General features: G+C 47.5%; 1 protein-coding gene across 7 annotated transcripts in view; it reads left to right on the forward strand.

Annotated features, from left to right (window-relative positions):
• The window catches only part of LMTK1 (lemur tail kinase 1), a 421666-nt gene that overhangs the window by 218356 nt on the left and 175810 nt on the right, over positions 1-27500 (forward strand). For all 7 annotated transcript variants that reach the window (XM_085886592.1, XM_085886566.1, XM_085886575.1 and 4 more), the window contains one exon: positions 24139-24226. In XM_085886592.1, coding sequence (XP_085742718.1) covers positions 24139-24226 — 88 coding nt within the window. The remainder of the gene's footprint in view (positions 1-24138; positions 24227-27500) is intronic.

The following is a 27500-nucleotide window of genomic DNA, read 5'->3' on the forward strand; positions in this document are numbered from 1 at the left end:
TACTTCACGTAAAGGGTTGGTCGTTGGCAAATACGCCCGATAATTAATCGAACCGTCGAGGCCGACGATAACACCGCTCGGTTATCCCGATAGTACGGAACGGGTCGCTTAAAGTGGCCCGTGTCCGAAGTCGACCTGCGGCGAGGTGCGATCGCCCGGTCTACCCTCCGTGTGGGTACTTAGGTAGGTCGAATTTGGCGAGCAACCCTATCCCACGCGGGGGGCCGATTGGCACAATCGTGGTGAGGCCGAAAGGCCCACCCGTGACTAGTTCCTGGCGTTAGTCCGAGAGGGTCACGACGGGATTGTCCGTCCGGTGGGCGACGTGCCGCGATTCGAGTTACGTGGCCGTTCGCACGCCAGCGGGCGCGAATCCGCAACACTGGTGTCAGGTCGTGCGATATAAACTCATCGCCCTCCTCGCGGCACTGGTATCGGAGAACGGGAAAACGGGCTCTCCTGTCTCCAGCTAAATTCACGGGAATTGGTCCAGGTGTGAGAGGAGCGACCCCCGATTCCCTCCAAATTACGAGCGAGCTAAATTAACCCTTTACGAGAAATAAGATGGCGTCTCAAGGCGAGCGGGAGCCGGGGGTATTAGAAATGGATGTAGAATGTGTAGAATCCATGGTCCAGGATGAAATCCCCGTGCAGGAAATGTTGGTTGTGCAGGAACATGAACTCCCCCAACTGAGCCCAGAGCCCGAAATAGGTGCGGCAGCGGCCGCGGTGTATGACACCTCCCCTCCCCCTCTCCGCCAAAACCCTCCGATCCTTGCCGAAACGGCTCAGCTGAGTGCATCCGACATAGCCCAGCTATGCACCATGCTGGCGGCAATGACAGCGAGGATGGATGCGAATACACAAAAAATGGATGCGAATACACAACAAATGAACGAAAAAATGGATGCGAATACACAGCAAATGAACGAAATGGAAACAAACATGAAGGAAGAAATGAAAGAACTGTGGGGTGCGACGCAGAACATGGGCCGAAGCCTGCAGGCGGGCATGAAGGCCGTTACCGGGGAGCTTAAAATGGCGACGCCACGTGTGGGAGCGAACGAGCTGGGAGGGGGTGCAACGGCTGTCGGGCCCGCGGTGGAGGCGGGTGAAAAAATAATTCGGGGGACGTGTTGGGCGAGTGTCGTGACGGTAACCGAGAGGGACAAACTAATTGGGGTGACGGAGACGTGCACGAGGGAGATAACAAGGGAAGAGACGGAAATAATAGTGGAGACAAGGGAGGTAAAGGGTGAAGAGGTGACTGAGTTGGCAGAGACACGGGAGATGGGAACGATAGAAGGAAGACTGCACGATGAAGACGGGGATAGAGACGCACACACACACGGAGGGAGTGGAGGACAATGGGGGTGAGCTGGTGGACTGGGTAGAGACCCGGTGCGAGCAGTTGGATGGCCTCCTCCAGGAACGAGGGGAGGGAGTATGCCCCCTTGAGGCGAGTCACGACCAGGTGGGTTCGGTCGTGCTTTGCGAGTTCGAGGGGAGAAGTACTGCGAACGGGTGCACGGAGAGCTTGGGGGGTATAGAGGCCCCGGAGACCCTTGTGGGGACACGAATCCCCAGTGTGGTTGTCCCTGTGTGTGTGGTGCAAGGTGTGAGTGCGTCCCCATGTGTGGAAGCGACCCCGTGTGTGAGTGGTGTGGTGGCGATTGTGCCGGAGTACGTGCTTCCCAGCACGCCGTGTGTAAAAGGGGCACCGCAAGTGGAAGAGGCCATGTGTGTGGATGAAACGGCCAGTATGGATGAAACACCACGGTTGAGTGCCCCCGCGTGTGTGAGTGAGGCACGGTGTATGAGTGAGGCACCGCGGATGAGTGCCCCCGCGTGTGTGAGTGAGGCACGGTGTATGAGTGAAACACCGCGGGTGAGTGCCCCCGCGTGTGTGAGTGAGGGACGGTGTGTGGATGAGGCACCGCGGGTGAGTGCCCCCGCGTGTGTGAGTGGTGTGGTTTGTGTGAGGGAAATGGCACGAGTGAGTAGAAGGCCGCGAGTGAGGGGAGCCACGTGTGCAAGGGTAATGGCATGCGTGAGTGAACGGCCGAGTGCAAGGGAGACCGTGTGTGTGAGAGAGCGGTATGTAAGGGAGATGTCGGTGGGCATGTGTGAACATGCAGCCGCGTCTCCCAGGGTGAATGTAATGGAATGGAGTGTGAGCGTCGTAACACGCAGGTGTGCGTGGGTCGAATGGCGACGACGGCGACATGTGAGGAAAGGAAGCCGAGTAGCGGCTGTAGTTGTTTCGGGGACCGTGCCGGGTTCACCCAGCAGTGAGTACGAGGTCCGTGCTGTGCAACGCACGAGGCCCCCACGTGCTCGCTTGCGAGAGTGAAGTCCCGGTCCGGAAACGCACGCGGTGGATTTGCCGATCCCGCGGACGGACAAAGTTTAGGCAGGATTTCGGATTTGGACCGGACGGGTTCTCCACGCGATCGTGTGTGTTAAGCTCCAACGGGCAAAGCACATGTGTTCGCGTGGGGAACCCCTCGAGACGTGGGGCTTGTTTTTTTTTATGCGCACGGTGACGTCATGGCTGCACGCGGGGTTGGAATCCGGCAGGAGGGGTATCCCTGCCGGATGGTACCGTCCAAGGAGGGACGAGGTACACATGCAGCTGCATGACGTCACGGGCAGGTGCAAAGTGCGCGAGCTGTAAGTTGCCGCGCTGGTACTGCGCATGTAAAGAAAAAAAAAAAAAGCAAGCCTCACTTTCGGGTGCACAGGATTCCTGGGCAAGGGGTGGAAGACCCCTTTGACCAGGGCACAGGATGGAAACTAGTTAGGGGGAAGGGTTAGCATAGCTAGACCGGCTCCATGGGGCAGGGGTAAGTCCTCATGCGGCCCGTGGAATGGATTAGTTAGAGGGATTTAGATGAGCTTTAGGTGGGGAAATAAAAGTTATTTTAGAGATTTGGAGACAGTGACTGACAGTGAGTGTGTAGAGGGGACGTAGTTTAGCTACGTAGTGTTAAAAGGAACGTGCTATAGTGTAAGGGACGACGTGGGAGCACGAGTTAGTTAGGGGATGTAGTTAGAAGGATGGCAGAGTCCAGCGGTGAGTGTGTTGAAGAGTTGTTGGTGAGTGAAGTGGAAGCATGTGCTTGGTGAGTGAGTGAGGCCAGCGGGTCTGTGTGTATGGAGCGAGTCTGGAATGCATGGTGCGATGAGTGATTGGGGGGAGGAGTGACTCCCGCCCAAGGGACCCCGGGGTCAGTGCAGAGTGAGTTAGGGGGTTAGTTTTATTGAAAAATGGAGGTCGTTTTGTTGTTGGTGTGAATGTAGGCTCGAAACCCGTTTGGAGGGGTGCAGGAGCCCTGTTGACGGGCTGGGAGCGTGGCTGCGAAAGGTGAGTATCGCTGAGTGGGTACCCCGGGCACCAGGCTAGTCGGCCGTGGTAGGCCAAGGGCCCATGGGGGGCCGGGATAGCGTAGTGGGCACGGGTGCGCCTGCTTGGTGCGGGGGCCCGGGGCGCCATTAGCCGCGTGGGCAGTGTTGTGGGCACGGGTGACCCTCGGAAAGGGGCCTGGGAAGCCAGCCTGCCACGTGTGCGTTTCAGGGGAGGTGCCATGGGGGGCACTCCCCGGTGTTTTGGGAGCTGATAGGCTCGGAGGCAGTGTAGTGCCCGGGGGTGCCATCGTCGGAGAATCGGCAGAGGGTCGTGCCTGCCAAAGGGAGCCACGTGTCCCAGCCATGAGACCGTGTGAGGGCACGGAGAGAAAATTGGGGGGCGAGGCCCGAAATTGTGAGGACACCAACACAGGCGACGGGAATCTGGGTTGTTAGAACCAATAGTTTAAGCGAGAGGCGCTTGTTGAAAGCCCCGGGGTAGTTTAACAGTTAAATGGTTAGGGTAGATTAGGAGATGTACCCCTCCGCACCATCCATCCCCTCGCTCTCGTTGTGGGCCGCTGGACCCACTTTGGGTTAGATCGCTGAACTCTTGGGAGGCCATCCTGGGGCTTCGTTGGGCCTCGGCACAGGACGCTAGCTCTCCCTTATTCCCCTCCGGGAAGGGAACGTAGGGGTTGGGAGTAGGCTAGGTGACAGGATAGGTTAGCCGAACAAAGACAATAAAGGGGGTTAGGGGACGATTTATAGTGGGGAAGTAAAAATAAAAAAATAAGTTGGGGCTAAATTGGGGTTTGACAAATTAAGGGAGTGGGTATAGACAATGACAGGCAAAGGCGATAGGTTGGGAGGGAGACTGTAGGGTAGGTCCGAGCCCGCCTTCCGAGTGGCCAGCACCACCGCACTCCCTCCACCTACCTCCACTGAACGGCAAAGGCTGGCCAGCTTCATCTGCTGGCTGTGTTGCTGTAAGGCCTGTGCCGGCCCACTCCATCTGCCGGCTGGCTGTTTTTCTTCAAGGCCTGTGCCGGCCCACTTCATCGGCAGCTGTTGTGTTGCTGCAAGGCCTGTGCCGGCCGGATCATCTGCAGCTGTGGTACTTCAAGGCCTGTGCCGGCCAGTTCATCTGCCGGCTGTGTTTGCCTGCAACGGCCTGGTTCTGCAGGCTGTGTTTGCCTGCTGCCTTTGCCATGCCATGCCATGCCCACTGCCCAGGTTCACCAGCCCCATTCAATTTTTGCTTTGCCCCCCCTGTTCATTTCCATGTGCGCCAGGATCCGCAAGGCAACAGTTTGCAAGCTGCAAGAACTGCCCTGTTGGCAGCTACAACACGGGCCTGCAGTGGCGGCCCGTGCACCGTGTTTGCGTTCAGTTCAAACCATTCATCCATCCATTCGTTGTGTTCATTGCGTGTGCCACTTGAGCTGGCACGGAGACTGCGTTTGTGCAGCCCATGCACCGTTGTGGTTCACTGCGTTCAGTTCAAACCATTCATCCATCCATTCGTTGTGTTCATTGCGTGTGCCACTTGAGCTGGCACGGAGACTGCATTTGTGCAGCCCATGCACCGTTGTGGTTCACTGCGTTCAGTTCAAAAGGGAAGGCCTTGGACTGCGTTTGAGCAGCCGGCCACGTTCCCTGTCACCTGCATTGTTTGAGCCAGAGACTGCATGCGAGCAGCCTGGCTCCCTGCTAACTGTTTTCTTTTTGCAGAGTTCAGTGATCCTGGGCCATGGTTTAGTGTAAGATTTGTAAGTTAAGGTTAAGATGTACTGTAAATATGAGTGCGCCCCCGGCATGTCTGTCCTCGCGCCGGCAATTTTATTTAAGTCGTCCGTGTGAGTGAGTTTGTTTCGGTAGTTACTCAGCCCTCAGGTTATTTATTTTGGGGACACGAATACCATGAATGTCGCACTCAGCGATCCGTAGGTAAAATGTACTAGGGGAAAACTACACATGATGGCACACGAAAATTTGACGACTCGGGACGAGTCTGAAAAAGGGGAGGGGGTAGTGTTGTGGTTGACGAAATTCGCAAACCACCATTCAGGTCCCTTAGGTGAGATATCTCTGTAAGTATATGTGTAGTTAGGCCCAAACCCGTTGTTTAGAGGGAATAAATGTCATTCATTCAGGCTGCGACCCTTCTAGATAGCCGTTTTTCTTTTACTATATTTATTTTGGACCAGCCGCCATTACTACCACCACCAACCACGTCTCAACAGCCATCACACAACAACCACCAGCCGCAACGCCGCTTCACAACAACAACAACGCCAACAGCCACGACCTTTACCGTCACATCTCGCTCTCGCAACCATCGCATCACCGCCATTTCCGCGCCGCTTGTGGGCACCGATACTGGACTCGTGCAGGGCGCGCACCGAGCAGCGTGTGCAGAAACATCACAGCCTTTCCAAAGAAAACGGATCAAAAATGACTCACGCCCACTTCTGTTCCGTCCTATCGGCGAGCGTGGGGCGATTTGGCCCCGCCTCCAGGTCCGTTGGAGTAATATCGCTATATGCAAATTCATGGATCAAAAAGCATTCACGCCCACTTTTCCTCGGTCCAATGGGGAGCCAGCCAGAGGTGAAGGGTCGAAGGTAAAGGGTCGAAGGCGAAGGAGCGAGGCCCCGGGGGCTACAAAAGGGCCGCGTTCGCTCGCCGAAAGGCAGTTCGCAGTCGGTGGAGTTGGGAAGAGCCAGTCAGGAGAGGAGTCGGAGAAGGCGGTTGGACGGAGCTGTGGAGAGTTGGAGAGGTGGCGGCGGCGAAGGCGGCCGAGGGGGTGCTCGTGTCAGAGTCGGGGAGCTGCGGAGGGAGAGGCCGGCAACGCGACCGAGGTCGTGGTGGAGACGCTCGTCGCGGGACCCGAGACAGGGAGATATCCTCCTTCCCCCGAGCATCAACAACCCCCTCCTGTTTCCCCCCGCGCTGAGATAGTGCGAGAAGGGGGCCCCGTTCCCACCCCATACCAGGCAGTCCCAGCGAGGCCCACGGAGTCGGGGCGCCAGCGCCATTTTGCGGCTCATCACCAGACGGGTAGGCTCGACGTGGTCTCGGCCCCAGGCCGTCTGCCCCCTCATAGTGGAGGGTGGTCTCTTTTTCTTTTGCTTTGAGTATATGTGTTGTCGGCGCCGTCTGTGAAGTAAAACTGTATAAGTGTTGCCGTGTGCTCGGTCGTCGGTTAGCTCTGCATTGTCTTTTGCTTTTACATTTGCTTTTTGTGCATTATTGTGTGTTTCTTCTTCTTCTTTTACATTTGCTTTTGGTGTAATTGTATATGTGTGCTTTCCGTTCATCGCGAAATAAATGTGCTTTATGTTGAACTGTTTTCCCGTTTCGCTTCGTCTTTTCCTTTATTGAATCTCCATCTTACTTCACGTAAAGGGTTGGTCGTGGGCAAATACGCCCGATAATTAATCGAACCGTCGAGGCCGACGATAACACCGCTCGGTTATCCCGATAGTACGGAACGGGTCGCTTAAAGTGGCCCGTGTCCGAAGTCGACCTGCGGCGAGGTGCGATCGCCCGGTCTACCCTCCGTGTGGGTACTTAGGTAGGTTGAATTTGGCGAACAACCCTATCCCACGCGGGGGGCCGATTGACACGATCGTGGTGAGGCCGAAAGGCCCACCCGTGACTAGTTCCCGGCGTTAGTCCGAGAGGGTCACGACGGGATTGTCCGTCCGGTGGGCGACGTGCCGCGATTCGAGTTACGTGGCCGTTCGCACGCCGGCGGGCGCGAATCCGCAACAATATATATATATATATATATATATATATATATATATATATATATATATATATATATATATATATATATATATATATATATATATATATATATATATATATATATATACATATATATATATATATATATATATATATATATATATATATATATATATATATATATACACGAGGTGTGTTCAAAAAGTATCCGACCTTTGTTCATAAAAAATACTCGTATCGAGATGCAACAAACTTGCACTAATCTCCTTCAAAGTAGTCCCCTTGGGCTGCCACACACTTCTCCCAACGGTTCTGCCACTGTCAGAAGCAGCGCTGGAACGCCTCTTTTGGGATGGCGCACAGCTGGTCCGTCGCATTCCGCATGATGTCTTCTCTGGACTGAAATCTGGTCCCTTTCAGGGGCATTTTCAGCTTGGGGTAAAGCCAGAAGTCACACGGAGCCATGTCGCGAGAGTAGGGAGCTTGACGAAGCACAGGTGTGTTGTGTTTGGCCAGGAAACTCTGTATCAAATGCGAAGAATGGGCGGGTGCGTCATCGTGATGGAGCTGCCAATTGACCGCTGCTCACAGGTCCGGCCGTTTGCGTCGCACAGCGTCACCGGAGTTGCTTCTGCTCGATCGTTAGCAGCTTTGGCACGAACTTCGCTGAGATTCTCCTTAAGCCCAAATCCTCAGTCACAATGGAATGAACGGATCCAATGCTGACGCCCGCCTCGTCTGCAAGTTCTCTGATTGTGATTCGACGATCCTGCATCAGCAGGGTCCTCACTTGGTCAATGACTATCTCATTTCGGGAGGTTGAGGGCCGACAAGAACGTGCTTCACTTTCACTGATGTGCGACCATCTCTGAAGCGGTTGTACCACTCTTTTATCTGTGTGGTGCCCATTGCTTCGTTCCCAAAGGCCTGTTGCATCTTGCGGATCGTTTCCACTTGGGAATCGCCAAGCTTTACACAAAATTTGATGCAGTAGCGTTGTTCAAGTTTTTCCGCCATTTTGTCAAAAACGAAAATCCGACGGTGCTCACTTACACTTCCTCAATTATCGGCGGTCTGTCGGCGACTGACAGCTTCTGCAGGCAGGAAAATATTCAGGCCTATGAATTAGGATCGCTGACATACGTGCACCAAACCACACCTCCCTAGCTTCATTTGTTCACGCAAGAAAAATTAAGGTTGGATACTTTTTGAACACACCTCGTATGTGTGTATATGTATATATATATGTATATATATATGTATATATATATGTATATATATATGTATATATATATGTATATATATATGTATATATATATGTATATATATATGTATATATATATATATATGTATATATATGTATATATATATATATATATGTATATATATATATATATATATATATATATATATTTATATATTGTTGCGAATTTGCGCCCGCCGGCGTGTGGACGGCCACGTAACTCAGATCGCGGAACGTCGCCCACCGGACGAACAATTCAGTCGTGACCCTCCGGGAACTATCGCCCGGAGCCAGTCACGGGTGGGCCTTTCGACCTCACCACGATCGTGCCAATCTGCCACCCGCGTAGGATAGGGCTGTTCGCCAAACTCTACTAACCTAAGTACCCACGCGGATGGTAAATCGGGCGATCGTACCTCGCCGCGGGTTGACTCCGGACATGAGCCGCTTGGGCGGCCCTTTCCGTACTATCGGGATAACCGAGCGGTGTTATCGTCGACCTCGACGGTTCAGATTAATTACCGGGATCTTGTACCCGCTCCGAACCCTTTACGTGAAGCAGGATGGAGAGTCAATGGAGAAAAGACGAAGCGAAACAGGAAAACAGTTCACACAATGCACATTTATTTCCCGGCACACGGAGAGCACAGAAATACAGCAATAGTCAAAATGCACATATAGCCATTAAAACAAAAAAAAACAACAATGACGCAGAGTTAATACCGACGACGCGCACACACGGCAACACTTATACAGCTTTACTTTTCAGACGGCGCCAACACACATTTACACAAAAGCAAAGAAAAGAACCCACCCTCATAGACAAGAGGGCAGACAGGCCTGTCGGCCAAATGTGCGAGTGACCTGGAGGAGTGGTCAGGTCCGCGAGACCGGGGGGGTCCTACCTGCGTCCTCGTGACGCGTTGGCGGACGAGCCGCAGATGTGGCAGCGTGGCTGTGCCCCTACTCCGTGCTCCTTGGCGGGTTTCGTTGGCACGACGTTTGGAGTGAGGTGGGAACGGGGCCTCCTTTTTGCACAATCTCAGCATGGGGGAAAGTGGGAATTGTTGATGCCTGGGGGAGGAGAATGGCTGGCTGGCTTGGTTCCCGCGACGAGCGATCTCACACCGCGACCTCGTCGCCGACCGCCGTCCTTCTCGCCTCGGACCCAAGCTCCTTTGCCTCTTCCCGCGACTCTCCTCAGTCGACTGCAGAACCCAACTCGATGCCACACCGATGACTTCGCCACCCGACTCCACTCTCTTACAAACCTATGACTCGACTCACTCTGCCCTGCTGACACACACTGCTACTGCCACACTCTGCCCGATTCGCCTTGCGCTCGCCGTTTTATAGGCCGGCAGGAGAAAACAATATGCAAATATCTGGATCAGGATGACCTCGGTGGCGGAGCCACGCTTGCCAATTGGATGGAGGAAAAGTGGGCGTGAACCTCCCCTGATCCTAGAATTTGCATATATGGATTTCACACAGACGCGCCTGGAGGAGGGGCCAAGCCGCTCCGCGCTTGCTAATTGGACAGAGGAAAGTGGGCGTGTAGCGTTTGTGATCCGAGTTTTGCTCGGAAAGGCCGCTATTTGCACTCGCGGCTCGGTCCGTATCGCTGAACGAGCCCAAGACAGCCCGACGCTCAGTGTTCACATGTGGTGCGGGAATGGCCGTAGAAGGAGAGAGGTGAGGGTGTTGGAGGGTTTATCGGTGGTGGTTTGATGGTTATGCTGCCGTTTGGGAATGACGGTGATGCGATGTTTGCGGGATTGAGTTGTGAAGGTAAAGGTCGTGGCTGTTGGCGTTGTTGTTGTCTGAGGGTTGGAGCGTGGTTGCAGTTGGTGACGATGGCTGGCGTGGTTGTTGTTGTGTGATGGCGGTTGAGACGTGGTTGGTTCAAAATAGAGATAGAACAGAAAAACGCCTAACTCAAAGCGTCACAGCCCGAATGAATCACATAAATTCCCTCGAGACAACGGATTTGGGGCGAACTACACATGTACTTCGAGATATCTCACCTACGGGCTCTTCATGGTGCAATGCGAATTTCCACAGCCGTAACAATATGTATGTATATATATATAATGTGTATATATATATATATATATATATATGTTTATGTATACGTATATCTAAACACGTAAATATGCATCTTGTTATATGTATGTATATATATATATATGTATGTATATGTATATATATATATATATATATATATATATATATATATATATATATATATATATATATGGAAAATGTGTGTGTATATATATGTATATGTATGTATACAGTAAGGAGAACAAGTATTTGAAACACTGCCATTTCTGCAGGTTTTCCCACTGACAAAGCACGTGGAGGTCTGTAATTTTTATCAAAGGTACACTTCAACTGTGAAAGACGGAATCCAAAACAAAAATCCTGAAAATCACATTGTATGATTTTTAAATAATTAATTTGCATTTTATTGCATGAAATAAGTATTTGATACATCAGAAAAACAGAATTTAATATTTGGGACAGAAACCTTCGTTTGCAATTACAGAGATCAGACGTTTCCTGTAGTTCTTAACCAGGTTTGCACAGACTGCAGCAGGGATTTTAGCCCACTCCTCCATACAGATCTTCTCCAGATCCTTCAGGTTTCGGGGCTGTCGCTGGGCAACACAGACTTTCAGCTCCCTCCAAAGATTTTCTATTGGGTTCAGGTCTGGAGACTGGCGAGGCCACTCAAGGACCATGAGATGCTTCTTGCGGAGCCACTCCTTAGTTGCCCTGGCTGTGTGTTTCGGGTCGTTGTCATGCTGGAAGACCCAGCCACGCCCCATCTTCAATGCTCTTCTTGAGGGAAGGAGGTTGTTGGCCAAGATCTCACGATAAATGGCCCCATCCATCCTCCCCTCAATATGGTGCAGTCGTCCTGTCCCCTTTGCAGAAAAGCATCCCCAAAGAATGATGTTTCCACCTCCATGCTTCACGGTTGGGATGGTGTTCTTGGGGTTGTACTCATCCTTCTTCTTCCTCCAAACACGGTGAGTGGAGTTTGAACCAAAAAGCTCTGTTTCGGTCTCATCAGACCACATGACCTTCTCCCATTCCTACTCTGGATCATCCAGATGGTCATTGGCAAACTTCAGACGGGCCTGGACATGCGCTGGCTTGAGCAAAGGGACCTTGCGTGTGCTGCAGGATTTTAATCCATGACGGCGTAGTGTGTTACTTCTGGTTTTCTTTGATACTGTGGTCCCAGCTCTCTTCAGGTCATTGACCAGGTCCTGCCGTGTCGGTCTGGGCTGATCCCTCACCTTTCTCATGATAATTGAGGCTCCACGAGGTGAGATCTTGCATGGAGCCCCAGACCGAGGGAGATTGACTGTTATCTTGAACTTCTTCCATTTTCTAATCATTGCGCCAACGGTTGTTGCCTTCTCACCAAGCTCCTTGCCTATTGTCCTGTCGCCCATCCCAGCCTTGTGCAAGTCTACAATTTTGTCCCTGATGTCCTTTGACCGCTCTCTGGTCTTGCCCATTGGAGTCTGATTGATTGAGTGTGGACAGCTGTCTTTTATGCAGATAACGAGTTCAAACAGGTGCAGTTAATTCAGGTAATGAGTGGAGAATGGGAGGGCTTCTTAAAGACAAAACTAACAGGTCTGTGAGAGCCGGAATTCTTACTGGTTGGTAGGTGATCAAATACTTATTTCATGCAATAAAATGCAAATTAATTATTTTAAAATCATACAATGTGATTTTCAGGATTTTTGTTTTCGATTCCGTGTTTCACAGTTGAAGTGTACCTATGATAAAAATTACAGACCTCTACGTGCTGTGTAAATGGGAAAACCTGCAAAATCGGCAGTGTATCAAATACTTGTTCTCCCCACTGTATATGTGTATATATGTATTGATGTATATATGTGTATATATATATATATATATATATATATATATATATATATATATATATATATATATATATATATATATATATATATATATATATATATATATATATATATATATATATAGTCGCGGATTCGCGCCCGCCGGCGTGCGAACGGCCACGTAACTCGAATCGCGGAACGTCGCCCACCGGACGGACAATCCCGTTGTGACCCTCTCGGACTAACGCCGGGAACTAGTCACAGGTGGGCCTTTCGGCCTCACCACTATCGTGCCAATCGGCCACCCGCGTGGGATAGGGTTGCTCGCCAAATTCGACCTACCTAAGTACCCACACGGAGGGTAGACCGGGCGATCGCACCTCGCCGCAGGTCGACTGCGGACACGGGCCACTTCAAGCGACCCGTTCCGTACTATCGGGATAACCGAGCGGTGTTATCGTCGGCCTCGACGGTTCCGATTAATTCTCGGGCGTATTTAGCCCACTACCAACCCTTTACGTGAAGTAAGATGGAGATTCAATGAAAGAAAAGACGAAGCGAAACGGGAAAAACAGTTCAACATAAAGCACATTTATTTCGCGATGGCACACGGATAGCACACATATACAATTATACACCAAAAGCAAATGTAAAAGTCGAAGAAACACACAATAATGCACACAAAGCAAATATAAAAGAGAAACACACACTGCAGATCAACTACCGACTACCGGGCACACGGCAACACTTATACAGTTTTACTTCACAGACGGCGCCGACAACACATATACTCAAAGCAAAAGAAAAAGGGACCACCCTCAACGATGATGGGGGCAGACGGGCCTGGGGCCGAGACCGCGTCGAGCCTACCCGTCTGGTGATGAGCCGCAAAATGGCGGTGGCGCCCCGACTCCGCGGGCCTCGCGGACAGTGTCTGGAATGGGCTGGGAACGGGGCCCCCTTCTCACACTATCTCAGCGCGGGGGGAAACAGGAGGGGGTTGTTGATGCTCGGGGGGATGAGGATATTTCGCTGGCTCGGGTCCCGCGACGAGCGTCTCCACCGCGACCTCGGTCGCGTTTTCGGCCTCCCCTCTCCGCAGCTCCCCGACTCTGACACGAGCGCCCTCACAACTGCCTTCGCCGCCGCCACCTCTCCAACTCTCCCACTCTCCACAGCTCCGTCCAACTGCTTTCTCCGACTCTTGTCTTCTCCACTCTCCTTGACTGACTCCTTCCAACTCCACTACCAACTCTTCCCAACTCAACTACCCGGCGAGCGAACGCGGCCCTTTATAGCCCCCGGGGCTTCGCTCCTTCACCTTCGACCCTTTACCTCTGGCTGGCTCCCCATTGGACAGAGGAAAAGTGGGCGTGAATGCTTTTTGATCCACGAATCTGCATATAGCGATTATACTCCGACGCACCTGGAGGCGGGGCCAAATCGCCCCACGCTCGCCGATAGGACGGAACAGAAGTGGGCGTGAATCGTTTTTGATCCGATTTCTTCGGAAAGGCTGGTGTTTTTGCACCCGCTGCTCGGTGCGCGCCCTGCACGAGTCCAGGATCGGCGCCCACAAGCGGCGCGGGAATGGCGGTGATGCGATGGTTGCGAGAGCGAGATGTGACGGCAAGGGTCGTGGCTGTTGTTGTGAAGCGGCATTGCGGTTGGTGGTTGTTGTGTGATGGCTGTTGAGACGTGGTTGGTGGTGGTTGTGGTGGTAGTAATGGCGGCTGGTCCAAAATAAAGATAGTAAAAGAAAAACGGCTATCTAGAGGGGTCGCAGCCCGAATGAATGACATTTATTCCCTCTAAACAACGGGTTTGGGCCTAACTACACATATACTTACAGAGATATCTCACCTAAGGGACCTGAATGGTGGTTTGCGAATTTCGTCAACCACAACAATATATATATTTATATTTATATATATATATATATATATATATATATATATATATGTGTGTGTGTGTGTGTGTGTGTGTGTGTGTATATATATATATATATATATATATATATATATATATATATATATATATATATATATATATATATATATATATATATATATATATATATTGTGTATATATATATATATATATATATATATATATATATATATATATATATATAATTCCAGCAATGTGTGTGTGTCTGTGACCGCTGTTTCTTGACAACCACTGGTCCGATCTAATTGAAACTTGCCAGATATATTGCTGGGGACCTAAGGATGTGCCTTTTCAATGTTTGATATTAATCAGACAAGTGCCTCCCAAGTTATGGCCATTTATTTACCAAACCAATGACAAGACTCGTTGAGTGGGCGTGGCCGATGGGGAAGGGAAGCTCAGCTGCGTTCCCCATTCCGGGTTACAACGTACGGGCTTCCGGAGAGTGATGACTTCGTGTATTCTAATAATTTCTCGATTTCTTATGCGCATTTATCGATAAACACAATGCCCCAAGTTATGATCGTTTTCATATTAGATGGTGCATAAATTTCTGTGACATCAGAGTGCTGGAATGCTCCGAACCAGGAAGTAAATTTTTTTCTCTCTCTTCTCTTCTCTTTTTGTTTTTCCTTGCGACGACATTGCGAAAAGGTAAAATACGTTGGCGCTAATTGAATAATTGGCCATTAAAACCTAAATTGCGAATCATTGTAACTGTGATATGCGAACTTCCGCGCCACGCACGTACAGGCACGCGAGAGCGAAGAAACGGCCTGTGTGGTTGGTGTTTCTTGCTCGCGGTTGGAATATTTATTTATTCTTTTTTTTTATCTTGCCAAAACGTAGTTTTTGCAAGATATGTTAGTCAGCTTGTATGTTTTTTTTTTGTTTGTTTGTTTGTTTGTCTGTAATCATGTATAAAAAAATTCTGCAGAGCACAGTTATCATTGGAAATTTTTGTAACTTCGCATATCAGAGGCCTCTCGAGCTCCCTTGCAGTGCACAAATTTTTGAAGGTCAAAGGTCAAGGTCACTTTGTTGCAAATCAGGGGAGTCGACGAAACCCTTATTTTCTGAGTAATTTTGATCGGATCGTCTTCAGACTTCATGGGAATTTCGTTCATGGTCTGGCGCTCAGCTGATTAATTTTTGGTGGCGATTGGCCTTGACCTTCATGGTTAGCACCTGAGGTCAAACATATTTGACCGCAAGGTCAAATTTTCAAGTTTTAGGAACCATATCGTGTAGTACCTCAAATTGAACACCTCGATGAGTGCTTTCTAGATATGTCAAGCTTGAGACATTATGACGTCATTTGGTGATGTTATGAGGCAAACGCATATTTTTCATGGTTACTCTGTAGAACGATTCTCATCGGAATATCTCGTCGGCAGATATTCCTCAAGGAGTCGCTCCTGGTGGATCGCAGCTCTGTTCACCTCAGTGTGACCTAAAAGAAGTCACACGTGTCACCTTTTGGCAAGATACGGGTCACCCTGCGGGTGACATTGTTTTTATTTTATTTTTTTTGTTTTACGGGCACGTACTAGTATACTGAAACACAAAAGAAACTTACCACTTGTTTGAAATGTAATAAAATTGTAACAGTTCAAAATAAAACAAACCAACAATTGCTAATTGAAATATTGGCATTTTATTGATGGCATGTCAAGTTTTTGACCAAGATACACCATCTCATAAGTTTGTTCTACAGTACAGAACAGCACAGGGTGCAATGTCAGTCCCATTTCAACAGCGTGTGTGGCCACCATTGTTTTGGATACAGGCAGTGCATCGTCGGCGCATACTGCCTACCAGTCTTTGGATGGATTGCTGCTGGATTCTGTCCCACTCAGTCCTCAATGTCTGAAGCCATCTGACTTAGGACCATCTGCCTGTCCTGCCTTGCAATGGTGACTCTTGGCCTCCCTGATCGAGGTCTGTCATCTGCAGAGTTGTGGAGGGTGTCTCTGTCCACTAGGGCCGAGATCGTCTGGTGTGAACAGCCAAGGTGACGTGCCACCTCACGGTAGCTCAATCCGCCTTGCAGTATGCCCAAGGCACACTGTCGTTGATCCCTTGACAATCGTGGAATGTTAATTGAAATGCCCATTTTTACCTGGCCTTTTTAAAGCCAATATCAAAACATCACGTGCAGCTCATTAAAATCATCCCGTACCCCTTGGCAAATCACTGACAGTCAAAACGGATGTTCAACAGCTGTGCTATGAAGTGACCATTTGAGTCTACAACCTCATCGTGATGCGTCTACAACTACAAAAGCGTCGTGATGACCCTTTTGAAACCACCGCTACAAGCGGACAGGTTCAAGTTACCATCCGTTTCCGTTTTGTCTGACAGAGAGGACACTATTGTCCACAAATAAGTTCACACGTTTACTACGCGCAGTGTCATTGTTGATATTTGAAGCTTGAAAAGGTGGTAAGTTTCTTTTGCGTTTCAACATATATATATATATATATATATATATATATATATATATATATATATATATATATATATATATATATATATATCCATCCATCCATTGGGACCATACTCTGTGCAGAGTGTTGGTGCTGCCTAAGCAATCTCCTTGGCCATTGGACACGATCCTGAACGGGCCGCCATTCCGACACAGGATACCATCAAGCTGGCACTCATTTTGCCGACCTCGGAAGGATGACAGGCAGTCAACCCCACCTGGTCCCTCAGATTCCAAGCCCACCACTCTAACCATTAAGCCAACACCAGGCATATGTATGTACGTACGTAGTACATATATATATATATATATATATATATATATATATATATATATATATGTACGTACACATATATATTGTTGTGTCTTTTTCACCCGTGCGGGCGGTCGCCTTTAGCTAAATTGCGACCGCGTGCGTCCACCGAACGAGCAATCTCGTCGCAGCTTTTCGGATCAACGCCGAAACCCAGCTGCAGGTGTTGTTAACCACACCATAAACAAGCCAACTCTTCTGTCCACGCGCTACAGGGTCGATCGCCGAATTGTCGATGTACCTAATTATTCGCGCAGACAGAAATGCTAGGGATTTACACCTCAACGGAACCTGCACGAAAACGAGCTGCTTTAAGCAGCTCGTTCCGTTTGCAATTGCCGAGCGGTTTTATCTCGCCAAGCCCCGTCGGACCAGATGTAAGTTTTATCAGCTATTCATTCCAAACGCAATTATGGCAGGAAGGGACGCAACGAGCAGGTGACATTTCAACAATGGGAAAACTCTCCACACCACACCGGACGAGCGGAAAACAATATTTTCACACATAGGCAATGAATGGGGGGGGGGGAGGGAATGGGACATGACACAAGCAAAAACCTGTAGCCGATATCTATTTATTATGTACATGCACTTACAACAATTCTACTGACGGACAAGGCGCCACAGACTTTCATCCAAAACCCCAGAAAGAAAGAACAGGGCTCGTGAGCCTTTCTCGTTGCTCGGAGCCGGGATGACCGAAGAGGCTCCGAGAGACTGGGCGGGCTACCTGGCCACCCTCGTGATGACTCGCTGGGCCCTGGTTCGGCGACCCTCGGTGTCTCTGCCCGCACTCCAACCTCTGAACTCTCCAGCTCTCCACACCAACTCCGAACGGCTCTCCGCTGCCTCCGAGCTCTCTCTCTCCAAGCCCGGACTCGACTGGACTCCCTCAACTCTCTTCCCGAACTCGACTGGACTCCACCAACTCCCAACTCAACTCGTCTCCAGAGCTCCACTTGTACTCAACTGGTTTTCAACGAGCGAACGCGGCCTCTTATAGTCCCAAGGGGAGGGGTTTTCGTTCCCTCACCTTCGACCCTTCACCCCCGGCTGGCTCCGCCCCTGTTCGCCTCCTGATCCATTCCTGCCGTCAAACGTGGCCGTGTTGAAATCACCCTGCCACAAGCGGACGTGTTTGAAATCACCCTGCCACAAGCGGACGTGTTTGAAATCACCCTGCCACAAGCGGACGTGTTTGAAATCACCCTGCCACAAGCGGACGTGGTTGAAATCACCCTGCCACAAGCGGACGTGTTTGAAATCACCCTGCCACAAGCGGACGTGGTTGAAATCACCCTGCCACAAGCGGACGTGTTTGAAATCACCCTTCCACAAGCGGACGTGGTTGAAATCGCCCTTCCACAAGCGGACGTGGTTGAAATCGCCCTGCCACAAGCGGACGTGGTTGAAATCGCCCTGCCACAAGCGGACGTGGTTGAAATCGCCCTGCCACAAGCGGACGTGGTTGAAATCGCCCTGCCACAAGCGGACGTGGTTGAAATCACCCTGCCACAAGCGGACGTGGTTGAAATCACCCTGCCACAAGCGGACGTGGTTGAAATCACCCTGCCACAAGCGGACGTGGTTGAAATCGCCCTGCCACAAGCGGACGTGGTTGAAATCGCCCTGCCACAAGCGGACGTGTTTGAAATCGCCCTGCCACAAGCGGACGTGTTTGAAATCGCCCTGCCACAAGCGGACGTGTTTGAAATCGCCCTGCCACAAGCGGACGTGGTTGAAATCGCCCTGACACAAGCGGACGTGGTTGAAATCGCCCTGCCACAAGCGGACGTGGTTGAAATCGCCCTGCCACAAGCGGACGTGGTTGAAATCGCCCTGCCACAAGCGGACGTGTTTGAAATCGCCCTGCCACAAGCAGACGTGTTTGAAATCGGCCTGCCACAAGCGGACGTGTTTGAAATCGCCCTGCCACAAGCGGACGTGTTTGAAATCGCCTTGCCACAAGCGGACGTGTTTGAAATCGCCCTGCCACAAGCGGACGTGTTTGAAATCGCCCTGCCACAAGCGGACGTGTTTGAAATCGCCCTGTCACAAGCGGACGTGGTTGAAATCGCCCTGCCACAAGCGGACGTGGTTTAAATCGCCCTGCCACAAGCGGACGTGGATGAAATCGCCCTGCCACAAGCGGACGTGGTTGAAATCACCCTGCCACAAGCGGACGTGGTTGCAGTGTGGTTGGCGCTGTGGTGGGGATGGCGTGGTTGCTGAGATGCTGTTGTGGTGGTGGAGGTGGCGTGGTTGCAGTGTGGTTGGCGCTGTGGTGTGGATGGCGTGGTTGTTGAGATGCTGTTGTGGTGGAGGTGGCTTGGTTGTAGTGGTGTCGTTGAAGCGATGCTGTTTGTTTGAAATATAAGACAGAAAAGAATAACGGCTAACTCAAAGGTTCACAGCCCGTACACGAACAAATCCCTTTATACATCGGTGGGGAATTCTAACCTAGAACACACACTTACCGAAATAACTGACCTCTGGGGAACCTGAATGGTGTTCTGTGAATTTCCACAACCGTAAAAAAAAAATATATATATATATATATATATATATATATATATATATATATATATATATATATATATATATACATATACATATACATATATATATGTGCATCTCTATAATTCCAGCAGTCTCTGTCTCTGTCTGTTTGTCCGTCTGTTTGTCTGCGACCGCCATTTCTCCGATGACCGCCGGTCCGATCTGGTTGAAACTTGCCAGGAATATTGCTGGGGACCCGCGGATGTGCCTTTTCAAGGTTTGATATTAATCGGACGAGCGGTTCCCAAGTTATGGCCATTTATCTGTCGACCAATGACAAGACACGGTGCTATGATGTCACGAATGACGTCACAATTAATGTTTATTTATTATTATTATTATTTTTTGTACGATTTACGGTCCGATCTGATTGAAACTTGCCAGGAATATTGTTGGGGACCCGCGGATGTGCCTTTTCAAGGTTTGATATCAATTGGACGAGCGGTTCCCAAGTTATGGCCATTTATCTGTCAACCAATGACAAGACGGTGCTATGACGTCACAATTAATATTTATTTATTTATTTTTTGCACGATTGACTGTCCGATCTGATTGAAACTTGCCAGGAATATTGCCGGGGCCCCGTGGATGTGCCTTTTCATGGTTTGATATTAATCGGGCAAGTGGTTCCCAAGGCCATTTATCTGTCGACCAATGACAGGACATGGTGCTATGAATGACGTCACAATTAATATTTATTTATCTTTTTTTTTTTTGCACGATTGACGTCACAATTCTTCTTCTTCTTCGTTTGGATGACGTCACAATCGACGCTGGGGACCTGAGTATGTGCCTTTTCAAGGTTTGATATCGTTCTTTATCCGTTTCAGCTGTTTCCCAAGGTTTGAAAGCTGTTGTTTTCCCAAGATTCAAACTAATTGTTCAAATTATTAATTAATCCAAAGGTCTGAATTTTCCCAAGGGAAACAGCTGTTTCCCAAGGGTTTGAAAGCTGTTTTTTCCAAAGGTTTGAATTAATTGTTGTGCTTGGTAGACATTTGTGAATACATTTACAGAGAGAGGGGGGGCAAAAGAGGGGGAGGGAGAGGGGGTGAGAGAGGGGCGTCACAATGCAAGAGAGGGGAGAGAGGAGGAGGCGGGAGAGAGGAGGAGGCGGGAGAGGGGGATGAGGGGGGGGCGAGAGAGGGCTGCTATGACGTCACAATTAATGTTTATTTATTTATTTTCCACGATTGACATCACAATTCTTCTTCTTCGTTTGGTCTGACATCACAATCGACGCTGTGGACCTGAGTATGTGCCTTTTCAAGGTTTGATATTAATCGGACAAGCGGTGCGCAAGTTATGGCCATTTATTTACCAAACCAATGACAGGACATGGTGCTATGACATCACGAATGACGTCACAATTAATGTTTATTTATTTCTTTCTTTTTTGTTTTTTTTGTGAATACATTTACAGAGAGAGGCGAGAGATGAGGGGGGAGAGAGGGGAGGAGGGAGGGGGGTGAGAGAGAGAGAGGGGACATCACAATTGAGGCTGGGGACCTGAGTATGTTTTCAAGTTATGGCCATTTATGATACGGTTGGTCCGATCTAATTGAAAAAATGCCCCAATCCAGTCGTCGTTTACGAGAGGAACGAAGCTGCACATACTGGCACGCCTCACCCACGAGAGAGGGTACTGGCATGAGAGAGGAGGGGGCAGGGCTGGGGGGGGTGAAAAAATGCCCCAATGCAGTCGTCGTTCACGCACCTACGAGCACGCACCTACGGGCCCGCACTAGTATACATAATCGTACATATACATAATTATACATATATATGTACGTGCGTATATGTATATATATACACATATATATATATCGATATGTACATATATAGATATATACATGCATATGCAGTGCCTTCAGAAAGTTTTCACACCCTTCAACTTTTGTCACATTTTGTTGTGTTGCAACCTAAATTTAAAGTGGATTTAATGAAAAAAAAATTCTCACCAATCTGCACAAAATACCCCATAATGACAAAGGGAAAACACGTTTTTTTGAAATGTTTACAATTTAATTAAAAATGAAAAGTTGAAATGTCTTGTTTCAATAAGTATTCCACCCCTTTGCTGTGACACTCCAAATTGAGCTCAGGTGCATCCAATTTCCTTTGATCATCCTTGAGATGTTTCCACAACTTGATTGGAGTCCACCTGTGGCCAATTCAATTGATTGGACATGATTTAGAAAGAAACACACCTTTCTATATGAGGTCCCACAGTTGACACTGCATGTCAGAGCAGACACTCTACCATGAAGTCCAAGGAACAGTCTGTGGAACTCCAAGATAGAATTGCGATGATGCATCGATCTGTGGAAGGGTCGAAAGCAATTTCTGGTGTTGAAAGTTCCCAAGAACACAGTGATCTCCTTCATTTGGAAATGGAAAGAATACGGAACTACCCAGACTCTTCCTAGAGCTGGCTGTCCGATGAAACTGAGTAAGTAGGCAAGAAGGACCTTGGTCAGGGAGGTGACCAAGAACCCAATGACCACTCTGACAGAACTACAAAGTTCCATGGCTGAGTTGGGAGAATCTGCCAGAAAGACAACAGCTCTGCAGCACTTCACAAATCTTGGCTTTTTCAGAGAATGGCCAGACAGAAGCCACTCCTGAGAAAAAGGCACATCACAGCATGCCTGGAATTTGCAAAAAGGCAAGTGAAAGACTCTGAGAGCACGAGGAAAAATATTATGTGGTCTGATGAGACGAAAATTGAACTCTTTGACTTGAATGCAAAGCACCACAGCAGAAACTGAGCACAGCTCATCACCAAACTAACACCATCCCTACCATGAAGCATTGTGATGGCATCATCATGCTGTGGGGATGCTTTTAAGTTGCAGGGACTGGGAGACTTGTAAGGATGGAGGGAACAATGAATGGAGCCAAATACAGGCATTTCCTTGAAGAGAACCTGCTTTGGAGTGCAAAATGTCTTTGACTGTGGTGAAGATTTACATTCCAACAGGACAATGACCCCAAGCATGCAGCCAAAGCAACATGGGAATTGCTTCAGAACAAAAACCTGAAAGTGCTTGAGTGGCCCAGCCAAAGCCCACACTTGATTCCCATTGAGAATCTCTGGAAAGACTTGAAGATTGCTGTTCCCCGGTGCTCCCCATCCAACTTGACAAAGCTTGAGCAAATCTTTAAGAAATAATGGGAGAAAATCCCCAAATCCAGATGTGCGAAGCTGATTTAGACATACCCAAGAAGACTCGAAGCTGTACTCGCAGCCGTCAGCGCTTCTGCAAAGTATTGACTCAGGGGGTTGAATACTTCTTGACACAAGACATTTCAGCTTTTTAAAATTTATTTGTAAAGACTTCTAAAACAGGTTTTCACTTTGTCCTGGGGTATTTTGTGTCGATCGGTGACAATTTTTTTTTAATTTTATCCATTTTAAGTCCAGTCTGGAACACAACAAAATGTGACGAAAGTCTAGGGGTGTGAATACTCACTGAAGGCACTGTATGATCTTCTGGCTAAACAGTCGCATCAACTCTTCCTCTTAGGCATGAGCTTGGTAGAGCTACAGCCCCCTACTCTCCAGTACTGCAGCCAATAGCAGGAAGATATTCAATTCTCAATTTTACAAACCAGTCCACCCCAGAGAGGAAACATCCACAGACATGTTCTTCGGGCTTGTTGGCCCTCGCCTTGTTGGGGAGGCTTTTTTGTACAAAAAAGGTAATATAAAAAATCAAAACTTTAAAACAGCTTGGAACATGCATCTTGACCCCACGGTCAAAGTGCACAGTCCAACAAGACTGCCTCATAAGCATACACATGCACCTCAGCCAGCCGCGTGGTTTGTAATCATCGAGTGAATGTGAATTTCTTTTTCCCTCAATTACACCATGTTTGTGGAAAGGAAATGGGATGTGAGGGTGATTTCATTTGCTCTTTACAGGTATCTGAGGTTGAATGAAGTACATGGTCAATCAAACACACAACCGAACCCAAAGGGTCAGAATGCATGGTCATACATTTGAATCACTTCTTAGTAGGACATCGGCCAAAAGGAGTCCAACAAGACTGTTCCATGACCATACGCATGCACCTTTAATTTATTATCGTTATTATTGACTCCCACTTTCTCTTGACAGAATAAATGAAGGATGAATACATTTGAGAGAAAGATCACATTTATGTGAGCAGTCTGACTTTGCTCTGGAGTGCATTGCAACACTGTTGGGAAAATATTGACTCAAATATAATCCATAAACTCATTAAATCAATCCCAAATGAAGTTGAGGCATTTCTCAAGGCACAAGGGGGTCACTCTCATTATTGGTTATAAGTAAAGACAGATTTGATTTTTAAGTTGTTGTATCCTTTAGAGTTTGTGGAAATCCCTAAAAAGTACTTTTGCTTTCATATTACAATGATTTATTTTGTTATCATATCTCAATTCATAAATTTCCTACTGGACTCACACTTTTGCATCCCACTGTATATTAATTAGTCCACAAAATTTCCCAAATCTGTCCATTTTAATGAGACTCCTCTTTACCTCTTAACATGGAGGACATTAACACCAGTTGTTATTTTGTTCCTTTTAACCCCACAGACTTCTCCAACATCCTAACATCTTGCAGTGCTTGGGTCAATGCACAGAGAGGACCCCCTACCTGCTGGTAATGGAGTTGTGTACCCTGGTACGTTTCGGAGAAAAGCTGGCATAAGAGTCAGATGGGACAAACTCTGTTTACAGGTCTCATCACCAACTATTCAAGCAACTCTCTGTGCTATATATTCGTTTGCACAGTTTGCGGGCCTGTCAAAATAAAACAGCAGGAAAGCCACTTTGTTTGTAATCATCGAGTGAATGTGAATTTATTTTTCCCTCAATTACACCATGTTTGTGGAAAGGAAATGGGATGTGAGGGTGATTTCATTTGCTCTGTACAGGTATCTGAGGCTATTCTGTTGTTTGTGAGATTGCTAATAATATACAGTTAATGTCACCCAGTTTCCACCCTGGTGCATGAAGAAATATTACATCATAATACAACGTGCAATGTAGTGAAAAGCTTGAGCACTGACCCGGCCTGAGCTTTGATGTCACACCCACCAGCAGGTGTGAGACATTTAGACAATTAGGCTCCATGAGTCACACTACATTGCTCACAAATTATCTATTAAAAAAGCTTAACAACCACAATGTCCACTGGAAGGACAGCATTTTTGGATTTACAAATACCTCCACTATACAAAAATATAAACAGGTCTACCTGTGATTTTTTTTTTTTTTCGTTTATGTTCTTTGGTAGATTCAAAGAAATCAAGCCAGCCATCAAGATAATGTGGAGCCAAACCAAAATACCAGTTGAAGTGACATTTGGAAGTCACATGGCTGGGTTCAGCAGAAATTATTGCCATTGTTATCAAATAACAAAGCAAGTGGACTGGATAACATCTCTGCTGAAGTTTGGAAAATTGGGGCTTTGGACAGTCAGCTACTTCAGGTGGTGAACCACTGACATGGTCAAAAGGCACGATTATCCAAAACCCTAAAAAAGTTGATCTGAGTCTACCTGAGAACTATCGAGAGATCAGCTTAACACCAGTGCTGCTAGAATGTATAACGGGATGATCCTGTACAGAATCAGGATAAATGTGGACTCAATACTGAAGAAAAATAAAAATGGTTTCTGTCCAGGGAGATCAACAGTTTCTCAGATTCTCTCACAGAGAAGGCTTATAGAAGGCATTAAAATGAAAAAAAAAATGATCAGCAGTGATCATGGTTGTGGATTTTAAGAAAGCATTCATTTCCATTAATAGGAAGAAGATGTTCATGATTTTAAAATTGTATGGTATATCGGATGAAATAGTAAAGGCAGTGGAGATAATTGACAATAACAATGAAGCTCACGTAATTACACTCGATAACGAGACAGAATTCTTCCATATCTTTAATGGAGTTCTCCAAGGTGACACCTTAGCACCATTTTCGTTTGTCATTGTCTTCGACTATGTCATGAGAACAGCAGTAAGTGAACATGAATCTCTGACCTTCATGCTAACAAAACGAAGAAGCAGAAGATTTCCTTTGGTTCGCCTAACCGATCTTGATTTTGCAGACTATATTGCTCTATTCTCAGACATGCTAAGAGATGTTCAGACCCTACTCAACTGTGTTTAAACAGTGGCAAAGGCAGTCAGGTTGAACATCAAACATCAAACAAATGATGAGCTCTATGGCGGATTCTAATTTGCATCAAGCACTTCAAAAATATGAAGACTAAGATTTCCCAGCCATTGGCGGAGAAGCAAGCAGGAAATCGTATCGCAACTTCTACTATGGGAACTAAAGCAAGGCAAGAGATCTTGTGGCTGCCCCGTTCTCAACTATGTGGATCAGCTCGAGAGGGATAAAAGTCTGATAGACTGGACCAGTGACCAATTATTATGGAAGATCATGAGGATTGGTAGAAACTCATCATAAATACCTGAGTTTGCTTGAACAGCTAATGATGATTGCACGTAGATTAAACAAATAAATGGAATGAAATAAAAATTTACATTTGAATAATGCAAAGTATTGTTATAATACTATTAGCATGAACAATAAAAACCACAGTACCAATACAGTAATAAATAAACCAATGTCACCCGCAGGGTGACCCGTATCTTGCCAAAAGGTGACCACGTGTGACTTCTTTAAGGTCACACTGAGGTGAACAGAGCTGCTATTCATCAGGAGTGACTCCTTGAGGAATATCTGCCTACGAGAGATTCCGATGAGAATCGTTCTCCAGAGTAACCATGAAAAATATGCGTTTGCCTCATAACGTCACCAAATGACGTCATAATGTCTCAAGCTTGACATATCTAGAAAGCACTCACCGAGGTGTTCAATTTGAGGTACTACACGATATGGTTCCTAAAACTTGAAAATTTGACCTTGGGGTCAAATATGTTTGACCTCAGGCGCTAACCATGAAGGTCAAGGCCAATCACCACCAAAAACTAATCAGCTGAGCGCCAGACCATATACTACATTCCCATAAAGTTTGGAGATGATTCGATTAAAATTACTCAAAAAATATGGGTTTCTTCGACCTCCATGATTTACCGCAAAGTGACCTTGACCTTTGACCTTGACCTTGTCCTTTATGTGTGCTGAAGGGTATTGTAATAATACTACGATATGTGTACCCACAAGTTTCCGATGAGAATTGTGCTCTACAGAATGATATAAAGGTGAAAAATCCAATGATTACAGACAAACAGACAAAAAAAAAAACTTACCAAGTAACAGATCTTGCAAAAACTTCGTTTTGGCAAGATAATAAACAAGAAGGGCACTTGGTAGAGCACATAACTCTGCCACGTAATGCCTGATCCATGAGAACATATCGGGCCCAATACATTTTTGAAATATCATGCTGTGTAATCGTTTTTGGCCTGATCTCTCAATGGCAAAGAATCACTTAAAAATAAAATAATTCTCATATCCAGATCCGGATTCTGATCTTCACCAAAATCTAATCAATTCAGCATGGTCACACACCCAACATGTCCACCAAGTTTCATCCGAATCCGTCTGCAACTTTTTGAGATATCCTGCTATATTATGAGTTTTTCCCTATCTCTCAATGGTGAAGAATCACTTTTAAAATTCTCGCATCCAGATCAGGATAACCACCTTCTCCTTTGGTGGTGGATAACATAACCACCTTCTCCTTTGGTGGTGGAGGCAACAAAACCAAATTGTTTTCTTCAAGGAAATACATACAACAGTCCTTCATTGTAATAAGCCTGAATGAGTTAATCTTATTATTATAAAAGTTCGGAGCAAAAAAAAAGGAGTACAGTTGTTTAAGACTTTTTGTCTAGGTTGATTTCAAAGTTGGACATTTATTGCGCCATGCACAAGTTAGTTTTCGTGGGTCTCTATTACGTGTCTGAGATTCATTTCTACAG

The sequence above is a fragment of the Eptatretus burgeri genome, chromosome 1 (assembly GCF_056783735.1).
Source record: "Eptatretus burgeri isolate ZD-2024b chromosome 1, Ebu_testis_v1, whole genome shotgun sequence".
Classification (NCBI taxonomy): Eukaryota; Metazoa; Chordata; class Myxini; order Myxiniformes; family Myxinidae; genus Eptatretus; species Eptatretus burgeri.